This window comes from Acomys minous (genome assembly GCF_964271855.1).
Source record: "Acomys minous genome assembly, chromosome: 1".
Lineage (NCBI taxonomy): Eukaryota > Metazoa > Chordata > Mammalia > Rodentia > Muridae > Acomys > Acomys minous.
Window position 1 is genome coordinate 54,219,492 of NC_140483.1, and position 21,183 is coordinate 54,240,674.

The 21,183-nt window shown below is 51.5% G+C and overlaps 1 protein-coding gene across 7 annotated transcripts in view; it reads left to right on the forward strand.

The window, feature by feature from the left end:
- NAV1 (neuron navigator 1) overlaps positions 1 to 21,183 on the forward strand; it is a 260,939-nt gene that overhangs the window by 83,610 nt on the left and 156,146 nt on the right. For 6 of the 7 annotated variants that reach the window (XM_084786365.1, XM_084786366.1, XM_084786361.1 and 3 more), the window contains one exon: positions 13,431 to 14,231. The exons of the other annotated variant lie outside the window; for it this stretch is intronic. In XM_084786365.1, coding sequence (XP_084642491.1) covers positions 13,431 to 14,231 — 801 coding nt within the window. The remainder of the gene's footprint in view (positions 1 to 13,430; positions 14,232 to 21,183) is intronic. 7 annotated transcript variants of the gene reach the window in all.

A 21,183-nucleotide genomic window follows, 5' to 3' on the forward strand; every position in this document is an offset into this window, starting at 1 on the left:
AGTAAAAGCTCCAACCGACTTCAGAGTTCACTCAACCTTGGCCTCGTTTTCCCTGAGGAGGGATCAGCCTTATGCACATGATTGATAGTGGTGAGTCAGCAGATGGACCGAGACCAGGACCATTGCCCCCCGCCCCCCAACTTCCAAAACACTGAGATAGCCAAACCACGATGATTGCCGCCATTTGCTGACCACCTACTATGCATTCACTAGGTGCTTCCTACACAAAGTCCTTTGCGAACACGCCACAGCTTCTCAGCAGTGGCTACTCAGCTTAGAGGGAAAAAAAAAAAAAAAAAAAAGCTCCAGCTCTGAAACCTGGCTGAAGACTCAAAGCCCAGAGCTGTGTCAGGATTTGAGCCCTGCTTGTCTAAAGGTCATGCCCTCCTTCTCTCATCCCCTGGCCTTTCCGTCAGCCACCGAGGCTCACGTGCGGTGGCTGCACACGGTCCAAGCTCAGCTTAGTTGCCGTAGACCTCCTGCCAAACGGCAGGGAAGAAAATGGGGTCAAGCGAGCCACACACCTTGCAGCCATTTCCCTCGATCCCAGCAGGCCCCGGGATGTTGTTGGCACCTCTGCCACTCTAGACCCGTGTCATTTCATGCTGAGTTCACACTGCTGTGTTCCCTGTCCTCTGGGGACTTCTGGGCCAAGCTAAGCCTGATATCCCAGCCATCCGTGGAGAGAGACATGCAGACAATTGACCAGAGAACAGAGTGAGTTCAGAGTGGATGCTATTCGTTGTCAGGCTCCAGGGCTCTGTCCCTAATGGGGCAGAGGAGGCCACAGTGCGACAGAGCTCAAAAGACCCTTTTTACATAAACAGGACAACCATCTGGGTTCAAGTAGGCTTCCAGGAGTTGGGGTAGGAGGGGAGTAACACTTGTAGCAGCAGCTGACACTTATTGTGGCTTTCTGTAAGCCAAGCATTGTTAAAAGCACATTTAATCCCTCCAACAACTGCATGAGGGCTGGGGCCTAGCCCCACAGCCTTGCCTCGCAGCTCCCCGCTCCCTGGGCTGCACAGCCCTGGAGAAGATAAGCAATCTCTCTGTGCCTCTGTTACCTGGGTTGTACCTGGGGGTTCTGAAGATAGCCTTCACAGCTTTGCATAGCGGCTCACACCTGTAATCCTAGTACTTAGGTGGCAGAGGCAAGGAGCTCAGGAGTTCAAGGTCATCCTCGCCTAAAGGATGAGGTCAAGGCCAGCCTGGGCTATATGAGAATGTGTTTCTAAAAATAGCACCGAAGTGAGTGGAGTGAATAATAAATAAATAAACCTTCCCCAAGGGGTTCATGGGAATGAAGTGCTTGAATACAGGCAAAGTGCTTGGAAGAGAGCCTGATGCATAGTGATTATTTAATATTTAATATTAGCACCAAGCAAATGCCGTCCTTATCATCCCACCTTACGGATGGGAAAACTGTAATACAGAGTAGTTAAATGACTCGCCCAACTTGGTCCTCCTTTCAGGATTTGAACCCAGGCGGCCAGTCTTCAGGGGGCTACACCCTCAGCCATATATGCTATGACCTTGATAAAGAAGAGTCCGGGGAGGAGTCAGTGCCTGAGGGACAAGCAGTGGGATGGCCAGCGTGGCCAAGCCTGGCTCTGTGAGGGGCATAAAGGGAGAGGCTGAGGAGTGGAGGTCATCTGAGGTGCCCCGCCAGAGGGGACTGAAACAGAAAAAGAGGGATCTGGATTCTGTTGGCACAGAGGAGGGGGGGGGGAGCGAGAAGACTGACTGACTCCTCTTGACGGCGTTTGGCTGGCAATGAGATTTATCTCCAAAGTAAATTGAGCCCAGTAGGAACAATTTTATAGCAAATGTCAAAAACTGCAGAGGCTGGGCAGCCTGAAGTCCCATTTTTTTTTTCCCAGTGTCGCCCTGGTCCAAGCCCTCCCCATGGTCCTCTATTGCAGGTATGTGAGTGGCTTCACACAGTGTTTGCCACTTTGAGTTTTCAAAAATACGACACAGAGAGAGTAGGCAAGGCCTCGTTTTCCTGTTTTCTGCTGCACTGAGAAAAGCCAGGCCTCTGCCTGCCCAACTCTGGAACGAATTAATATCCACAGTAGCCTTTAGTTAAGCACCTACTGTGTGCCAGGTGGGAGTATGAATAACATAGGTGAAAGGCTTCTGTCCTTGGGAGCTGTGCAGCACACAGCCTGTGCAGCTGTGCAGGGTCCACAGAGCATCCCTGAGATGCTTCGGCTCTGACCTGTGTGTCCCACCCCAGAGGTCCGGGCGCAGCTCTAGCCTCAGCAGTGTCACAGTTCCAGGCTGTAGTCAGTCACCGTGGAGAAGCTGAGCCATTGGGAGCTTGAAGCAGTTATTGGGGAGCAATGAATACATGCACACTCATGCTCAGCCCTCCCCTCTAGCTACTGATACAGCCCAGGACCCCCTGCCAAGGAGTGATCCTGCCCGCTATTAAGATGGGTCTTCCCACATCCCGAGGAGATGCCCACGTGATTCTTATGTTTCTCTAGAAGACATGACAAGTAGTCTAGAACCACCCCCTTCATCTGGAGTCCTGGCTACAGGAAAGATGAGTAGAGGGGAGGTGAGTTAGTGATAAACTTTCCTGTGTGCTTTTCCTGGGAATGGCACCCCCATCTTCCACCCTGTCTATCTTAGACTTTGCTATCTAACTACGGGCAACTGCTTCAATTTTTTTCTCTCCTTCTCAGAACCCCCAGCCCCTTGTTTGGCTCATGTGAATCAGTAGCCCTTGGGGAAGGCCTGAGCATAAGAGTGGCCCTGATTGGGATGGCTCACAGGTTAAGAGCACTGCCAGCCATCACATGGTGGCCCATAACCATCTATAGTGAGATCTGGTGCCCTTTTCTGACATGCAGACATACACACAAGCAAAACAGTATTTACATAATAAATAAATAAATCTGAGAGAGAGAGAGAGAGAGAGAGAGAGAGAGAGAGAGAGAGAGAGAGAGAGATTTTAGATCCTCCCAGACTGGCTTCTGTCCTGGCCAGAAGTCTCCTTAGCACCTCAGTACTATAGTCTTTCCAGAAATCCCAGGGTAGGTAAGGAACCTACAGGAGCTTTATCTCTAGGAGTCAAAGCTGTCCTTGTCCCAGTGCCTCACAGAAACTGGAACGCATCCTTCCACATCCCACATGGACCCCTTGGCAAGAGGATTAGAGTCCCTGGCTCTGCCCCTGCAGGCTGTTCAGCAGACTTACACAGAGGGACAAAAGGCTGACTAGTAAGGTAGCCGACACAAGAGCCACAGACATAGGCACTGTCTTCCATTTACACTGCGTGGCCTTGAGGGGACAGGAGTCTCAGACTTTAGAGGAAGCTAAAGTGGGCCCAGTGAGTTCTAGGTCACTCACCCCAGGGCAGGCAAAGCCCTGGGAACAGTAGAAAGCCATGAAATACCTGGCTATACCTTCTTTTGTTTTGTTTTTTTTTTTTGAGACAGGGTCTCACTATGTAGCACTTGCTAGTGTGGAACTTGCTATGTAGATACACCAGGCTGTTCTGGAACTCACAAAGATCTGCCTCTGCCTCCCAAATGTTGGAATTAAAGACATTAGCTACCACACCAGACTGTACCCTCTTTTAAGGATTTCACTTGCCACTGAGGACAGAAATACGAAATAAGGGTGTTCTGCAGTTTAAACGGGGCTCACATAGCTGGGAGAACTCAGCCTCAATGGAAGTGGAAGCCTGGGACTCCATACTAAACAGATCCAGCCAGGAGCAGGATGTGTGACCTCCCTGCATCCTTCCTACTGTAGAGGACAGGTCCATGTGAAGGAAGTGCTGAAGTGGCAAGCTCCTGCAGAAGTTCTCTGGAGGCCCCGCCCACTGCTCCAAAAGCTCCGCCCACTGCACCGAGAACTATTTCTAGGTTTGCAGAGCTATTTTTCTGCACCAATTGCCAGTGATACGGGCTAAAAATAATTGCAATGTGAATCCATGGCAGCCCTCTATTGAATGCTGCGCCTTACTGAGATATCTAACAAAAACTCCAATAAAGCACAGAGGTGTCAGTGGACCAGGGAGCGCAGCCACAGAATGGGAGTGTCTTCTCTCTGGGCAGTGTTTGGCCAGGTGTCGGTAAACACTGCCTTGGCCATATTCTGTTAAGGGTTACGGTTTCTTTATTCATACAGTTATCTTTCCCTGTTTGGAGCTTTTGAATCTCCTTAAGACACTGATGGACATTATGTCTCAGAGACAAATGACTACCATCTATCTGGGCACATGGCTGATATTTGGTGACTCAGCCTACTGACCTCCTAAATCTGGTCTGTGGATATGGATCATGAAGTTATTTTCTGTGGTAGGGTGTCCTCAATGGGTTGGCAAGACAACCTCAGCTGTGGGCCTTGTGTTTTCCTTCTGTTCTGGGGTTTACTTGGTCCAGAGTGAGGCAATAGGGCTTATTAAAAATAGGTCAGTTATTCCCTGAGGGGAAATGTTGCATAAGATTGTCTCCAAGGTCCCATGCAACCTTGTGATTCAGCAGTTTGAGACAAGCAACACTGCATGGAGCATCTGCTTTAACTCTGAGTTAGACCATGAAAAAAGCCTCACACAAGCCTTTCTCTGCTGAATATATGGGGTACATACGTGTGCACGCATGTGTGCACACACACATAAACATGCACATGCATGTGCACAGATACACACACACACACACATACACACACACACACACACACACACACACACACACACACACACACACACACCCTTCACTCTCTTTTTCCTTTGCTTGCCTGGAGTTTCCTATCTCATGCCCAGAGTTGCCATGACAACCAATCTAGGCTGGTCTTGGTCTATGGACTATGTTATCTAGGTGGTACAGAGCTCATCTGAGGCCTAGTGTACAAGGGCCACTGAAGCTGTGTGTATGGGACAGTTGCCACGGTAATATATAGGACACATTGATGTGGAAACATCTGGACTTCTTGTTGGCCAGAGAAGCAGGGGGATATGGTTTTAAATGAGTACAATTTCAGACAGATGAGGTATTTCTTCCTGCTTTTTCTCTGCTGGAAGTGCTAAGAGTAGAGGAAGCAGAGGCCACACGTGCACGTGCACACACACACACACACACACACACACACACACACACAGACACACAGACACACAGACATCCAGTGCCATGGTGGCAAGTGCAGGACGAATGTGAAGCTTGTGGGGACTGTCAGGTTCATTGGGATTGAGAAGGACAGAGTTCATGAAGCTGAGACAAGGAAGAGACAGGTTGTATGATGTCACTTCCTCTGCCCATAGGATGCTTCCCTTTCTCCCCTCTCCCTGGATTCAGTGGGCCAGACTTACTGTGACTGTGATCCTAGATCCGCTCTAACCTCTGGTGCAGCAAGTACAGGGATTACAGGGTCTCATCAGAAGGACCATAGGCCTTCTTGTTATGGGGGCTCCATGCTTCTTGGAACAGTATACAATATGAAAACAAGTCTCCAGATACAGCTGCATGTTGATGAAGGATAGTATGGAAGGTTCTAGAACCCTAACAGACTGTATTCCAAGTCTGATTATCTCAGACTCAGGTACCTCCAGGATGGTCTTGGGCAAGTTTCTTTCTCCATACAATGAAGATAATGACACTCCCTGGTTTGTAGGGTTTATAAGGTACATACAGTGTATAGGAAGGCCCCTGGTACTTGGTGCCTGTGGGGTCTCCTGCCCTAGGTTCAGCAAGCCTCAGTCCATCATCACCATCTGTCTTACGCAGGAAGCTTTCAATTCAGTGGCAGAACTAGGCATAGTGACACATGCCTATAATCTCAGCACTCAGAAGGCAGAGGCAGGCAGATCTCTGTGAGTTTGAGGCCAGCCTGGGCTACAAAGTGAGTCCAGGACAGACAAGGCTACACAGAGAAACCCTGTCTGGAAAAACCAACCAACCAAACAAACCAACCCAATTCACTGGTGGGAGAGGGTCTGGCTTTGGAATGCAAGTAAACAGAATATGACTACATGGCCCTTGAATACAATCAAAAGGTAGGAAAGGCACAAAGTTGTGTGGGGAAGTTAAAAGGGGCTTTCTGGACAAGGGGCCCTTGCAAGGTGTACTGGACTTGGACACATATAGAGAAAGGCCGGGCAGAACAAGGGTACAGGGGTGGAATTAGACCTGGACAGAGGCAAGTAGGAGAACAGTAGGGGACAAGGTTGCCAGGAGATGAAGCCAGAGCTGTTCAGGGCTTGTGTATTGGTCAGCACAGACCTGTGTGGCACCTAGAGGGTGGAGTGGTCCTTACCTGAAAGGCCATCCAGAAGACTGAGTTAGAGATCTTCGTCCTGCGGGTCACAGAGCTGTGGCTATGAGGGGAGGAGGCCCCCCCATGCCTGCAGATCCTGAGCCCACACCTCCCACTTCCAGAACTGCCCACTGAGAACCAGCCACAAGAAGAAAAGGACCTCATGATCAAGCATAGTCTGAAGAACCCATGGCTGGAGGAAGGGCCTGTCCTCCATCTTTATATACCAGGTCTCAGGCGGGCTCTCTTGAACAGTCCTCAGCCCCCCTTCCTTCAGGTTCTACAGACCTCTAGAAGAGGCCCAACACCTCTCCAGCCTTAAAGAGACATCCCCTAGCGGTTGTAGGTCCTGTCTCCTTGTGTGACCAGGAATGACTTGGTTTTCTTCTCCAGGTCTCCTCGCTCTTCCCTCTACCATCCCAATCCTGTTGGTATTGGGGGCTCAGATGGGGTGGGGGTGGGGGAGGCCAGCAGCTGGGAGTTGAAGGAATGTGTGCTGCAGCTTAGGGTTGATCCACATTTCTGTCCTCTTGGGATCAGGGGCAGGGGCAGGGTGCGGGCAGACTAAGGTCTAGAACCCTGTTGGGAAGGGGCAGGGCAGGCCGACTAAGGTCAAGAACCCTGTTGTGGTCAGGGCAGGAGCAGGGTAGGGGTACACTAAGGTCTAGAACCCTGTTCGTGATTTGGGCAGGGGCAGGGTAGGGGCACACTAAGATCTAGAACCCTGTTGGGAAGGGGCAGGGTACTGGCAGACTGAGAACCCTGGTTCTATTACCATTTTTTGATTTCCAGCCTTATCTTCCCTGACAGGCAGGCAGATCATAACCTCCCCCCTAAGCTTATACATCTGACCTTTGAACCTAGACTGAAAATCCTTAATCCTTGAGCTTAAGGACTCTGCAGGACTAGAGAGAGTACACCACAGACTTGTAGAGAACACAGTAATGTCTTTTCTACCGATTCTGTGACAAAGCAAAGGAGGCAGCTGGGCTGTTGGCAAGCAAACAGACCAGTCTAAGAGAGCTTCCTGGAGGTGTAAGCATGCTGGGGGTGTTTGCGTGCCATCACCGGGTCCATCATTAGCTTTTCTTATGCACGTAGGAGTAGGTGGTGGACCTTAGTCTCAGTTTAGTACTTATACATGTACCAGACAGCCTGGGCCGTGAGGATGCTTGCCCCCTTTCTCTCAGAAGTGCAGCCAAACTCTCCCATACCTCTAAATACAGCAGAAGTTTGAGGGTATAAGGGAGTCTCATAGCTAGATGTCCCAAGGTCATTCCCTGAAGATATGAAGTTTCCTTTGAAGGGGACAAGGACAGGGTCAGTGGACTCCTCCTGTCCCAGGGCTGCAGAGAAGTGAGAAAAGATGTTGCTGGGACTTCATCCCAGAGGCTTGGCTTCCACTCCACACTCCAGCTGTGCTGTCTCTCACCACAGGGTACTCAGAGGTCACCCCTGTTTACAGGCCCCACACATCTGTTCTGAGTCACGCATTCATTCATTTAACCAGTCGTCACTCACCAAATATTCCTGAGAGCCTGCTATGCACACAGGACTTTGATAGGCTTTAAGGACAAGGTCAACCAAAAATGGATTCTTGAGAAACACAAATAAATGCATGGTAAATGATGGCTACAGAGGTTAGAAAATCATTAAAGCGGCTATAGCGTGAGTTAGGGGTGCCATCCTTAAAAGAGGGGCATTGGCCTCCACAGAGCTGGGGAAACCTAAGTTTGGTAGCACGTGTGTAATTTCAGCATTTAGAAAAGACTAAGGCAGGAGGGTAAGAAGTTCAAGGTTAGCCTAGTGAGACTCTGTCAGAAGAAGAAGAAGAAGAAGAAGAAGAAGAAGAAGAAGAAGAAGAAGAAGAAGAAGAAGAAGAAGAAGAAGAAGAAGAAATCCCATCTAAGAGTTGTACAGGCCAAAAACCTAGGGATAACATTCTTGCCCAATCTCTGTCCTACACACCCACAGTTAGCCAATGAGCAGATGCTAATGGCCCCACTGTCTGTCATCACTGACCACCTCTCATGGCCTCCACCCCCATCACAATCACCCTTCAGCTGGATTTGCCATTCACCCAGTCACCCCAACAATTTGCCTCCACGTATTCTTTTCCCAGGGGTATCCAGGTCTCTCCCTGACCTGCTAGTGTTATTCCAAATGGCATCCTTATAAAAAAGACCTGAAAGGCCCTCCCTGCCCCGCCTCCCAGCATATCTCTTACTCCAATCTCTGCAGCGTTCTCCCCAGCCTTTTACCTTCCTTCTCGTCTTTCAAGTACACCATAAATTTCTTATTTCATTTCAGCTTTTTTTTCTTTTAGCATTTCTTAAATATTTATTTTGCGTGTGTGTCTGTGGGAGCTCAGAGGACAGCTTTCAGGAGTTAGATCCACTATGTGGGTTCTGGGAATGGAACTCAAGTTGTCAAGCGTGTCAGTGTGCAAGTGTGCTTACCCACTGAGCTATCTTGTAGGCCCCTCCTTAGCTCTTTTATTTTAATAAAAAGATTTATTTATTTATTATTTATACAGTATTCTGCTTGCATGTACACCTGCACACTAGAAGAAGGCACCAGATCTCATTGTAGATGGTTATGAGCCACTATGTGGTTGCTGGGAATTGAACTCAGGACCTTTGAAAGAACAGCCAGTGTTCTTAACCTCTGAGCCATCTCTCCAGCCCTCCTTAATGCTTTTAAGTAGCTGGTATCTCTAGCTAACTTGCTGTTTGTCTCTGCCATTTGTATATAAACTCCACTGAGGACAAGAGGTTTAGTTTGCATCCTGCTAAATCCCCTGTGTCTATCCCAGCTGACCCAGCTGAGCTGAACCAGCTGAGCTACGGGGAGCAGGTTTTCCAGAGATTCCATGCTCAAACATCAGCTATTTCCACAGCCTCTAGTCTGGCCTTGTCCTCATCCTGAAGTCCCCACTGAGCGGTGGAGTGACATAGGGAAATGGCCTGGTAGAAGGGAGTGGGGACAGTGGGTGTCAGAATCTTCTTGGGAAGTTACCAAAAAGAGCTATCGTAGGACGATGAGCATAGATAGGAAGCCTTAAAGAAAGAGCTTGTCACTCTTTGGGGTTGATGACATCCCAGCTCTAGCCCAGGGTGGATAGGCTAGGCTTATGCAGCCGCATGGCTGGGTTTCTAGTCCTTGCTCTCCAGGACCTGACTTTGAGAACAGAAATAACAGTTGCCTATCCCGGAACTCTGACCTGAGCTCTGTAGGGAGCAAAGTGTGGGCTCCTCTGCCCTCCACTGTCCTTCATCCCAAGGTCACCTTTCAAGGTCACCGGGTCAAGAACAGTCTAGCTCTCATTTCTACCTTCTTCTGTCTTCCGCTGCCTTCCATCTGGCCCTGCTAACACTACCCCAGCAGGCAGAGCCCCAGACCACCCCCATCCCTGGGGGTTACACCATTTCCAGTCACACGGGTACAAGATTGAAAAGTCCCACAGCGTGCCTCTCCCTGGCCCTATGACTACATCTTCATTCCTCAAATTGCTTCAAGCCGCCAGTCAACAGATAATGGTCAAATCACACATCCTATTTCCAGCACAGAAATGGGCAGAAATAAGGAAGTGTCATGCTTGTCTTAGGAGAGCTAGGGACTGACAATGTAAGTGATCCCAAGCCAGCCTCTTTCCTCACATCCCCAGTAGAAGCTGGCAGTAACTAGCCCTCACATAAGGTCACTGACATCATCATCATCACCCTCTGATTCCCCTAGCCCAGTCTCTCCCTCATCTTTCAGTCCCTTGATGATCATTGGCCTCTATGCAAATGAACCATTTGCGACGTGGTGTTTTGTTTTTTGTTTTTGTTTTTTTTTACAGAGTGGTGAAGGGAGAGATGACTGAGTCTGAGGGCCTCAGGGTTGAGCATGGGGGATAGTATGACATGGCGGAACCCCTCTTTTTAGGAATCACTGGAGAAAAACACACTGTTCATATCGACTTTATCGACAGATGCCAGAATGGCTGTTGCCACGGCAGCAGAGCATTCTCTCTACAGAAGAGGATGGTTAGGAAATGCAGGGGATGTGAAAAGATTGAAAAGGAGTGAGATTGGGGTGGTACTAGGGTGCCTTGGAGTATTACAAGATGTCAAGATGGTGTTTTAAAGGTACCACAACCAGGCCACAGCAATATCCTTTAAAGACAGGAGGAGGACTGACTTCAGGAAGCCTGGCAGTGAGCTAACTCATGACACTGTGCACAGATAGTATTTCACATCTCAGAAACTGACAGGTGATGTGCTGTGTGGGAGGGGGGTGGGACCCCAGGCTGGGATGGTGGAAAAGCGACTGTGCCTCTTCTGATGAGAACAGTTACCAACTTGATCCCAGCCAAAAGGCTGAGGGGTGATCCTTCCTTCATCTGGTCTGTCTTCTTCTTCTAAAGAGAAGCAGAGTATCAGGGGCTATTTACTGAAGGAAGGGACTTGGGATTTGGGGAACATGATATCCCGTGAGAGAAGGCACGGAGGAACAAAGAGGATACAGAGAAGAGGAAGAACTAAGCTAACACACAGGAGCAAACGAGGGAGTGAGACAGCCATAGCGGAAGGAAGGTCAGGCCCCGGGGGCAGTAGGCATCCGGAGCAAAGGAAATGCAGGTGGACACAACAACACATGGGACCGAGTTTCCTCAAACACTGAAGGCTTTACTACAGACATGGACACGAGAGATGAGGGGTCAGGTTAAGCTAGGGGTTGTGGCTGCAGCAGTAGACATGAGTGAATGGACATAGTGTCGTTCAGTCAGGATGGGCACCAGCCAATTTCTTTAGCTAAGGAGGAGAAGAATTTATATCCAGGGGTGGGGTGGGGTGGGGGACTATCAACAACAACCAAGAACTTGGTAAATCAGCCCATAGGTTGGTTGATTTCCAGGTTTTCAGAGAAGGTGGCATCCCCATGTGATTCAATCAGGGAAATCTTGTATAAATTACAGAGTGACAGATAAGAACAAGGACTTTTAAAACGATGGTTTGGGGGCTGGAGAGATGGCTCAGAGGTTAAGAGCACTTACTGACTGCTTTTCCAGAGGTCCTGAGTTCAATTCCCAGCAACCACATGGTGGTTTACAGCCATCTATAATGTGATCTAATGTGCACTGTATACATAATAAATAAATAAATCTTAAAAAAAAATAAAAATGATGGTTTGTCTATAATCCCAGCATTCACGGGGCTGAGGCAGGAGGATCTCAAGGCCCAGTGGTTTATGACACTGTTACAAGTAGTCTGTGGGATCAGAGGCACTCTAGCTCACTGGAGCTAAGAGCTTGTGTTCAGACACAAGCATGAGCATGTGTGTATCCTACGACTGGCCTCTGCCTGGCCATTCCCTAGCTGGATAATGCCTCTACATTCCTTCCACCAGCATCAAATTACTTGTTTCCTACATGGACTGACAATCTTGGCTCCACCTCTGAGTTTCCCAAGATCTGGACTTAAGGCCTCTGAGCACCATCTGCCTGGTGAATCTCTGCACCCAGATCTTCTCCCTTACTGCTTTGAGGCAGTGCCTCTTGTCACTGCTGTAACCAGAACACATACCCATACCCGCCTTCCTGAGATAACCGTGTGTGACGCTATGTTTTCACAGGGACAAAGTTATTTCCCCAAGTCTTGCGCTGTCTGCTTTGTATTCCCCACAAGACATTAAGTTCCTCAAGGGGCAGCCTCTCTCCCACCTTTCCCTAGCTCTCCAAGGCCAGCTAGAAGTCCACTGCCCTTGCCAAGCACCTCTCTGCTCACTGACCCCATTCTTAGCACTGTTCTAGACACAGCCGCTCTGCTGCAGTTCCTGTCCTGGGGACGTTTTGCAGACTCTCAGTCCAGTCCTGGGGTCGTGGAAGTTAAGAGTATCCAGGGCTCTGTGGTCAGCACCCAAGTGTACAGCACTCAGGCCTCAGAGCCATTTAGCCATTAACACCTACTCTGGGCTAATGTGCCATTTGGAGAGCTCCTCTGCGACTCGATGGGGCAGACATATTTAGGATCTTTTAAATCATCTCTGTTGCTCTGCCAGGGGACCGATGCTAAGTCTCCTTTGAGTCCTTAGAGTTTATCTACTAAGCTAGTATTATAACCACCCTAAGAGCGACAGAGAGGTTCAATGACTTTGACAAGGTCATGTGGTCAGTGGACTGGGGACTCAGACTCCTGCTCCTAAGTGTTGGTCCCCTTCCTCTTGCATTCTACTTCTCCCTCCCAGTCAACCCTGGGCCCGGCTAAGCCCTGCCCTGTACTGTGTCCCTTACCTTCTGGGCTTAGGGGACCAAACTATACCTTAGAGACTAAAGGTAGCGAGAGAGTTCCCAGGGAAAACCATAGGTAACGGTTTGTAGGAACCTCCCTCGGGTTCTGCCAGTTTCTACCCAAGACCCCACGGGGCCACTCTTCCTGTGTCCACAAATACCCTTTCTCTGTACCTTTACCTGTACCCCTAAATACCTTCTCCTCCACTCTTGCTTTTTCCCCAGATGCAGCAGGGAACTATCTACCCCATCTCTCTGCAGAAAGCAAGGAGAAAAATTGGTGGGATCCTTTCTGTGCCCCCAGGGCTCAGCTCACAGACACCTCCCCCTCCCGAGCCAGAAATAGACGCACTCTCTCTCCCCCTCCCTCCCTCCCCTAGCGCACACTCCACCCCTCCTCCTGTTTGCGCCCCCCTCCCCTCCCCGCCGCCTTCCCCCTCCCCTCCTTCGCTGGGAGCTGCAGCCTGCAGCCTCTCCACCAGCCGGAGGGAGGAGTGTAAAGAGGGCGCTGTCCGGGAGTGTACGGCCCTCAGCACAGATCGGCCTGCCGGGGGACTGAGACGAGATCTCAGCATCGCTGCCCGTCCCGGCTTCCGTGTAGCCGCTGGGCTTCCATCCTTCCTTTGACTGATTTAAAATTTTTTAATTTATATCCTCCCCGCCCCGCCCCTTTTCCTTCTACCCCGCCCCACCAACCCGCTATTTCCTTGCCTTTTCCTCTTCCTGGGCTTCCTTCCCTGAATTTCTTTCCCCTTCGCTCTCCGCTTGCCCCCTTGCTCCCTCCCCTTCCTCTCCCCTTCCTCCGCGGTTTCTTCCGTCCCCCCCCCCTCACTCCGCCCCCTCCTCTCCTGGCGCTCCCGCCCCCTCCCCCGCCCCGTGCCTGCAGACGCGCGGATCGTCCATGCGCTCCTCGCAAGCAGAATGCTGGGCAGCAGCGTCAAGAGCGTGCAGCCCGAGGTGGAGCTGAGCGGCGGCAGCGGCAGCGGCGGCGACGAGGGCGCGGACGAGGCTCGAGGAGCCAGCAGAAAGGCAGCCGCGGCGGACAGCAGAGGGATGCTGCCCAAGCGCGCCAAGGCGGCAGGCGGCAGTGGCAGTATGGCCAAGGCCAGTGCAGCGGAGCTGAAGGTCTTCAAGTCAGGCAGCGTAGACAGTCGTGTCCCCGGCGGGCCGCCAACCTCCAACCTGCGCAAACAGAAGTCTCTTACCAACCTCTCTTTTCTCACGGACTCCGAAAAAAAGCTGCAGCTGTATGAGCCCGAGTGGAGCGATGATATGGCCAAGGCACCCAAGGGTTTGGGTAAACTGGGGCCCAAGGGCCGAGAGGCTCCTCTGATGTCCAAGACGCTGTCCAAGTCAGAACATTCGCTGTTCCAGCCCAAAGGTGGCCCTGCGGGCGGTGCCAAGACCCCACTGGCCCCACTAGCGCCCAGTCTGGGTAAACCTAGCCGGATTCCTCGAGGACCCTATGCGGAGGTCAAGCCTCTCAGCAAGGCGCCCGAGGCAGCGGTGAGCGATGATGGCAAATCGGATGATGAGCTGCTTTCCAGCAAGGCTAAAGCGCAAAAGGGCTCAGGGACCGTGCCCTCGGCCAAGGGCCAGGAGGAGCGGGCCTTCCTCAAGGTGGACCCCGAGCTTGTGGTGACAGTGCTGGGCGACCTGGAGCAGCTGCTTTTCAGCCAGATGCTAGGTAAGTCTTGCCGCCCCGCCCCACCCCGCCCCTGGTTTTCTTCTGGCCAGCTGCAGGGTGAGGTAGGGAAAGCGGAGCTTCCTCAACACTCCCCCCTCCCATACTGATCACTGGCCAGGTTAGGAGGGGCATTACCGCCCAGATGTGCAGGGCTGGCCTACCTCCAGCTGTGTCTGGCTAACGTGTGTCTTAAAGATGTCGCTTGTGGAGCCTGGGCTCTGCTGTGGCTTGTAGGAGGTGAGGGTTGACAATGGGGGGGGTGAGGGACTTGGGTTCTCAGAAACCACTAGCTCTCTTGAATTTTGAAGCTCAGTGTCTAATATGGCAAACCACAGTGAGGTTGGTAGAGACACCAACGGCGGAGTGGTCTGTACTGGATAACACAGCATCCAGCATTGCTAAGGGAGCATTGGTACGAGCCCAGATCTAAAGCAAAGATGAGGGGAAAGCAGATGTGAGGGCCAGTTGGTCCTTGGAGCAGAGCTGAGGCTCCACTTCCTCTGTGAATCCAGGCTGGGAGCTTGAATCGGATTTCCCGGGTGTGGGGGACCTGGCAAGGAGAAGTGTCTGGGGCCAGGGAGGCGGGCGGGTAGCCAGCTGCGCGCATCTGGATTCGCATCCTTTTCCTCAGCCCCAAGCAACCCCCTCCATCCCCCTACGTGTTTTAGGGAAAGGTCCAGGCTTTTGCAAGGAGACTTCCCGAGAAGCCTTTGCCCTTCTGCTAATGAAAGCCAAGCTGGCGGGAAGGCAGGAACAAAGCTTCTTCGGTGGAGGAAGCCGGAGAGCTGCTCCATTGTTCTCCAAGCCTGAACAGTCCGAGCAAAAAATCCAGAGCCAGCCCGGGAACCGTGTTTTCTTTCAGTAGAGCCCCTGTCCTCAGAGAGGGATACATGGAGGAGGATGTGTCTAGCAAGGCTGCTATGCTTCGGAAGTCTGCGCCGGTAGTACAGGAGCTGTGGGAGGTCGGCTGCTAGCCACCTTGAGTGCACAGACTTGTTGGAGTGGGTGGGATGTGGGTCCTCAGGCGCCAGAGCCCAGGGACCCCCATCTTCCTGGGTACCACGCAAGCTGGTACTGGCTCTGCTGGGGGCTGGGAAGGGGTGTGTCGTGAGCATGTGAAAGGGCGGGGCCAAGAGGAGAGTGGCGGTCCAAATGACCGGATGGATGGATGGGGAAGAGAGAAGCTAGTGCTGGCTTAAGGCCCCTGGAGAATGCTGAAGGAAACCTGTTCAGCCTGCTGCAGTCTTCCTGAGGCATACCTGCCCGTGCTGTGGCGAGGGTCTGGTGAACAAGGATTCCATCTCTGACACAGATGGCTTTTTCAAAGCGAGTCAGGAGACTGGACAAGGGCAAAGGGAGGAAAACAACCTTGTCCCTTTAGGCTGTCCTCCAAATTCTATTTGACGGTGAAACGGAGGGATGGGGTGGAGTGTGTAGAAGCGACAGGCAGAAGTGCCACCCTGTTGCCTGTTGAGCCTATCAGAGAGATCCTGCCCTCAGAGGGCTTGCCATTCAATGGGCTTAGATAGACAATAAGGAAAATAAAACAGTGGGCACCGGGAGGGCTATGTGCGGAAATGAAAACCGGACTGTGTTCTAGAGCGGGATTGAGAAGGGAGCCCCTCTCTTAGGCCTCCATGAAGGAGGTGGCCTTGGAATTGTGACTTGAGACATGAAGCTATCTTGGAGTGAACATAGCCTGAAAGAATTAGAGAGGACTGGGGTGGGCAAGGGCCTCCATATGCTCTGGGCAGGGGAAGGTGAGTGTTGGCAGGCACAGGTAGAGGGCACAGACCCATTTTCAAGGTCAGGGGCTTTCTCTGTTTGGGGTGAGCTAGCTAATCTAGCCCCAGTCAAGGTATTTTCCATACTGCCCATCAAAGCCTCTAAGCTGCTTCTCAAGAGGGGCCGCCATAGAAACTCTGACAGATGGTCCCAGAGCTGGCTAGGGGCAGGAAAGGAAGAGACTGAGCCATGGTCCCGTATTCCTGCCCAGCTGTCATTTCCCCCAAGCACACTTCCACTGAGATCACTCAACAATTATGGGGTGACAAGGGAACTCCTCCCTCTTTAACTGCTCACATGCTGGGCCAAAAGACAAGAGCCTGAGCTGCAGAATGCAATTCCTTCCCTGAGTCTTCAGTTGCAGCTCTTCTATGGGAGACCTAAGAGGTAGAAGAGCCCACAGTGTGGAGGGGTCTGATGAAGGTGGTGTGTACTGGTCCTGGGCCGGGGGTGGGGCTGTTCTCATGGTCCTGGGCCGGAGTGGGGGTTGGGGGGGCTATTCTTATGGCCTCACAGAGGACTCAGGAGCTTCACTCTGGGGTGCAGGAGAGAGGTGAGAAGTCTGCGGAGGTTGCTGTATTGCCTCTAGTTGAGAAGACCAAGATAAGGGTGGCATCAGGCCCCAGAATACACTGTCTGGCATCAGATGATAGGGGAGCAGGGGGACATTCTGGGCCAAACCTTTTTCCTGTGTGAAGATGAGGTGGAGGGTACACTGAACAGGAAAAGGGGGATGGTGGAGCTTGGCACCCCAGGACCTGTACAAGTATGCCCAGGGTCAGGACAGGCCCTTGGTGTAGAGCGGAGTGGCATCGGTGGAGGAGAATGCTGCTGTGATGTCTCCCTGTGGCTAAAGTTGGGGAATTTTTGCTTCTGCCCATGAGGCCCAGTACCAGCTTATACACATCCCCTGGTACCATCTCAGAATAAACTTCCCAGGCAAATGGCAGGGAGCTGGGGCAGTGCCAAGGAAGAGCCTTTCTGGAAGAAAAGGGGACTAACTGAAACATGATCATCCCTTTCCAAAATCTCCTCCCTACCCCCTACCCCTACCCCCTCACAGATGATTTAAGTAGGCTCCCTGTCCTTTCCCTAACCTGAAAGCTGCCAAGTAACTAAGGTCCCCCTGGGGAGCCCTGCAAACCTAGAAAACTGGGGGTGAGTCTTGGGGGACATAGGCCAGTCCTTGCACTCTAGCTCGATAGCCCACATGAGATAGGTTTGATTCTGGAAGAAGGCCACTAGCCCAGCGCTGAGGCAAAGCAGAAAATGCCATTCCCAAGTCCTTGTCCAGAAGTCCTAAGTTCTGGTTCTTTCTCTAGGACTCAGTTTCCCCAAGTATGAGTGCATAAGACCCCTCCCATGGCTCACAAACATCCTGGGTGGATTAAAGATCGCTTGTTTATATTGACAGAGAAGTTTAAGCTAGAGTTCTATCCTGGGTTATGCTTCAGTACATCCGGTCTTCCTCTAAAGAGTCAAGCAATGCCAGTCTGACGACTCCACAAACATTCGGCCTCCCCCACCATTCAGCCCTCTAGGAGAGAGCACGGACAGAGTAAAAGAATTAAGATGGCCCAAGGTCAGGGTGTGAAAGAACCCAGGATCTTGAAGTTCCTAGTCCCCGTTTCTTCACAGAAGGTGTCTGGCATCCGGGGAGGGGTTTCCATGACAACGGTCCTCTGCCCTCAGAAGCACAGACCAAGTAGAATTGAGGAAGAAAGGCAGGAAGCTATCCATTTCTAAGGCTCTGGGGCTTTAGGGGAGGAGGATTGTAGTCTGGATTGTCTTCGCTGTGGGATGACCTGTTTTCACAAGTACGCCTCCCCACTCTCTTCAGTACCTTGATGAGGAACGGACATGTGACTCTAGATAGCTGCTGCCCTGAGCAGGCAGGTATAGATATGCACTCTCTGCCCAGAGGCGTGGTTGCTGATGCCAGGAGCTCTATGAGGCCTAGAAAGCATATGGACAAGCCTTCCTGCTACCCTTCCCTGAGTAGTGACATTTGAGTTTAGAGGGGACTTTTGGAATTACAGGTTGAGGGTTTGTGGCATCATGCAGGGCCAACTGGTGAGTGTGCTCCTGTGGACTAGGAGCTGACACAGGACCTAGGGGCTCAGGGTCTCCTGTCTTCCACTGAGCAGCCCATTTCTTTCTCTATCACATTCAGGATATGTTCCTCCAAGGCTAGGCTTGTGTCTCCACCAAAGAGGGTAGACAGGAAGCCATGTTCCTCTGCTCCAGCCATGGCCTTGTCCTGATACCCGAGACTGAAGCTGGTCTCCTCACAAGGCAACCTGGGCTCTGTATCTCAGAATGAAAGAACTGAGTGAGTAGGTCTTAGGGGGTAGGGCTTCTACCTTGGAGAGAAGGTTTGAAGAGGAGAAGTGCCCAGGAGCTGCTCTGGTTCCCTCAAATCACCCCCAGGACGATAGTCCTCCCATTGTTGCCTGACTCCACACCCAGACCACAGGCATTTCTAGTCTTAAATTAAGCCATCTAGGACCCTGGCCAGAGCTTCCTGATATGTTTCTTCTTGTTTTCTCTCTCTGTGTCCTCTGGGATGTAATCAGCCACTACCTGCCAACCCCCACCCCCCACCCCTCATCCCAAGCTGCCCATCCGGCGGCTCCTCTCCTGCTACCCTCAGTCTTGCCATTCCCTACACCTGTCTCCATACAGTCATTTCCAGTTCTCCAGCCTCTGACCCCAGGGCTTCCTGGAGCCTGAGGGATGGACCTGTGGAGTGAGTCCTCAGGGTGCACAGCTGTAGTTCAGCACCAGGCCACTGTGCTCGGGACAGGCAAGGGCGACATCCCCTCCTCTCTGCAGAGTGCTCAGCCTTCCATGGGATTTCATAGTAACCAAAGAGTGGAAATTGTCTAGATGAGCCACCCACTGAACGCTGAAATTAATCCCTCTGTGGCATCAGAGGCAGGTGGGTGTTCTGTTTACACACTCCTGGTAACAGAGGGCACGCTACCTTATTTTCCTGGAAAGCACTCATTGTTGGAAGATATTCTCTCTCTCTCTCTCTCTCTCTCTCTCTCTCTCTCTCTCTCTCTCTCCCTCCCCCATCTCTCTCTGTCTCTGTGTGTGTGTCTGTCTCTCTCTCCCTCCCTCCCTCCCTCTCTGACTCTGTCTCTCTCTCCCTGTCTCTCTGTTTCTTTCTGTGTGTGTGTCTCTCTCTCTGTCTGCCTGTCTCTGTCTCTCTCTCTCCCTCCCTCCCTCCCTGTCTCTCTCTCTTTGTCTCTCTCTTCCTCCCTCCATACCTCCCTCTCTGTCTCTCTCCCTCTCTGTTTCTCTGTGTATGTGTGTCTCTGTCTCTGTCTCTGTCTCTGTCTCTGTCTCTCTCTCTCTCTTTCTGACCACAATTCTGTCTTCTGAGCATTTCTGCTGTGGCCCACATTTGCTCTCTGGATCCTTACAGATGAAGGTAACACGCATTCCACAGAGGTTAGATGCCTGGTTCAGCCTCGTCTCATCTTTCCTCCCTTTGCCCTGTCTTTTCATCTTTCTTGCATATGTCTCTTTTTTCCTCTTTATTATTATTATCTTTTTTAAAATAAAGCTCCATGGGAAAGAAGGAGGCTGATCTCTATGCACCTGGTTCCCAGGCCTAATAGAGCTATCTTCAGCCTGGATCACATTCCTGCCTCCTCATAATGTTCCCGTCTTAAAACGACTTCCTGCTGAGGATCCGTAAGACCAATAGCACCTGGCTATAGGGCTTTTTGTTTTTGTTTTTGTCCCATAGATAAAAAAAATATATAGTGTTTTTGTTCCTGACAAAGCCTTTCTTTCCCTTTGCAGAGTCCCTGTGCTAGCTAGCCAGCAGAGGGGAAATGGGCGCCACCTGTTTCTCATTTGCTCTGGCTGACCTCCGCCCCCCCTTCCCCCCTCCACCCCACCCCCCCCACCCCCCCCACCCCCCGTTGGATTACCCAGATGTGTTTGATGTCCAGGGAGCCTGCAGCCTCTCCTCTCTTACACTGAAAGGGCCAGGGCACCAGACCCAGCTGACTGCCCTGAATGGGGAGGTGACCTCCAACAGAAGCCCATAGCATCCCAGCCATGAAGGCAGACACCTCCTCACACTGCTGATGCTGTAGCTGGGGAGGAGGCAGGACACCTGAACCTCCCCGCTTCATTTCCACTTTGTTCAATGAAATCAGGTCTCTGCTTCCTTCTGACCTCCCCCCCACCCCACCCCCAAACATCAGTGTACAGACCGGGAAGATGCCCCATCTTCTCGCTAGAGTTGGGCCCAACCCAGATTTTATACCTCTGGTATGTGAGATATAAAGTGAAGAGGTGGAAGCTCCCGCTGGGGGAGAGTTCCAGGGCCTGCTGGGCTCCGGCACTGCTCTGCCCTAGCCTGGTGCTACAGTGGGTAGGGGAGGCAGCGATCATAGACGTTCTGCAGGCTTCAACACCCCTGTACATAATTGTGTTTATACACAGCTCTTCGTTCCACTCCAGCCAAACCTCGGCAAGACAACCAGTGCTCGGCAGGAGCCATGCCTCAGTCTGGGCCATCCTGGAATCTATTTTAGACATCTCAATGATACACTTCACCGCCATGAGAGTGGGTGGTTTCTCTGAGGAGCCTTCTAATTTCTGGGTGGCAGTCTTGTCCCTTGTGTCTCATGGTGCTGCTACTCCTGTGACTTGGGATGCGGGCACCGAGAACTAGCACTTTTGTAACTATAATCAACCACTCCTATGGCCTGACCCCATGAAACCACACAGTGGCCTCAGGGTTATCCAATGGGCTCCTGATGTGGGGTATAGTTTGGTGTAGGAGATGTGTTTCCATAGAGAGCCAGCATTATCGACTGTGACCTCAGGATGACAACAACTGTACAGCACATTAGAAGTTAATGACAACATAATGGATGATGTGACACGCAGCACAAACACCTCGGACTTGGGTGAGGTTGGATGTCATGATTTTGACCTCAGAGTGTGCAGTGGGTAGTTTGTGTTCCCATGGATCGGTACACATCAGTACCTGCACACTCTCTGACTCCAGGCACAGCTGCACACACTGAAGGTACATTTACACGTGTGTACGTGTATGGACACAAGAGCTGGACCAGCTTAAGAGTGTGAAATATGACCTCGGAGGAACAGCTTCCCCCAAACAGACCCCAGGCAGAGA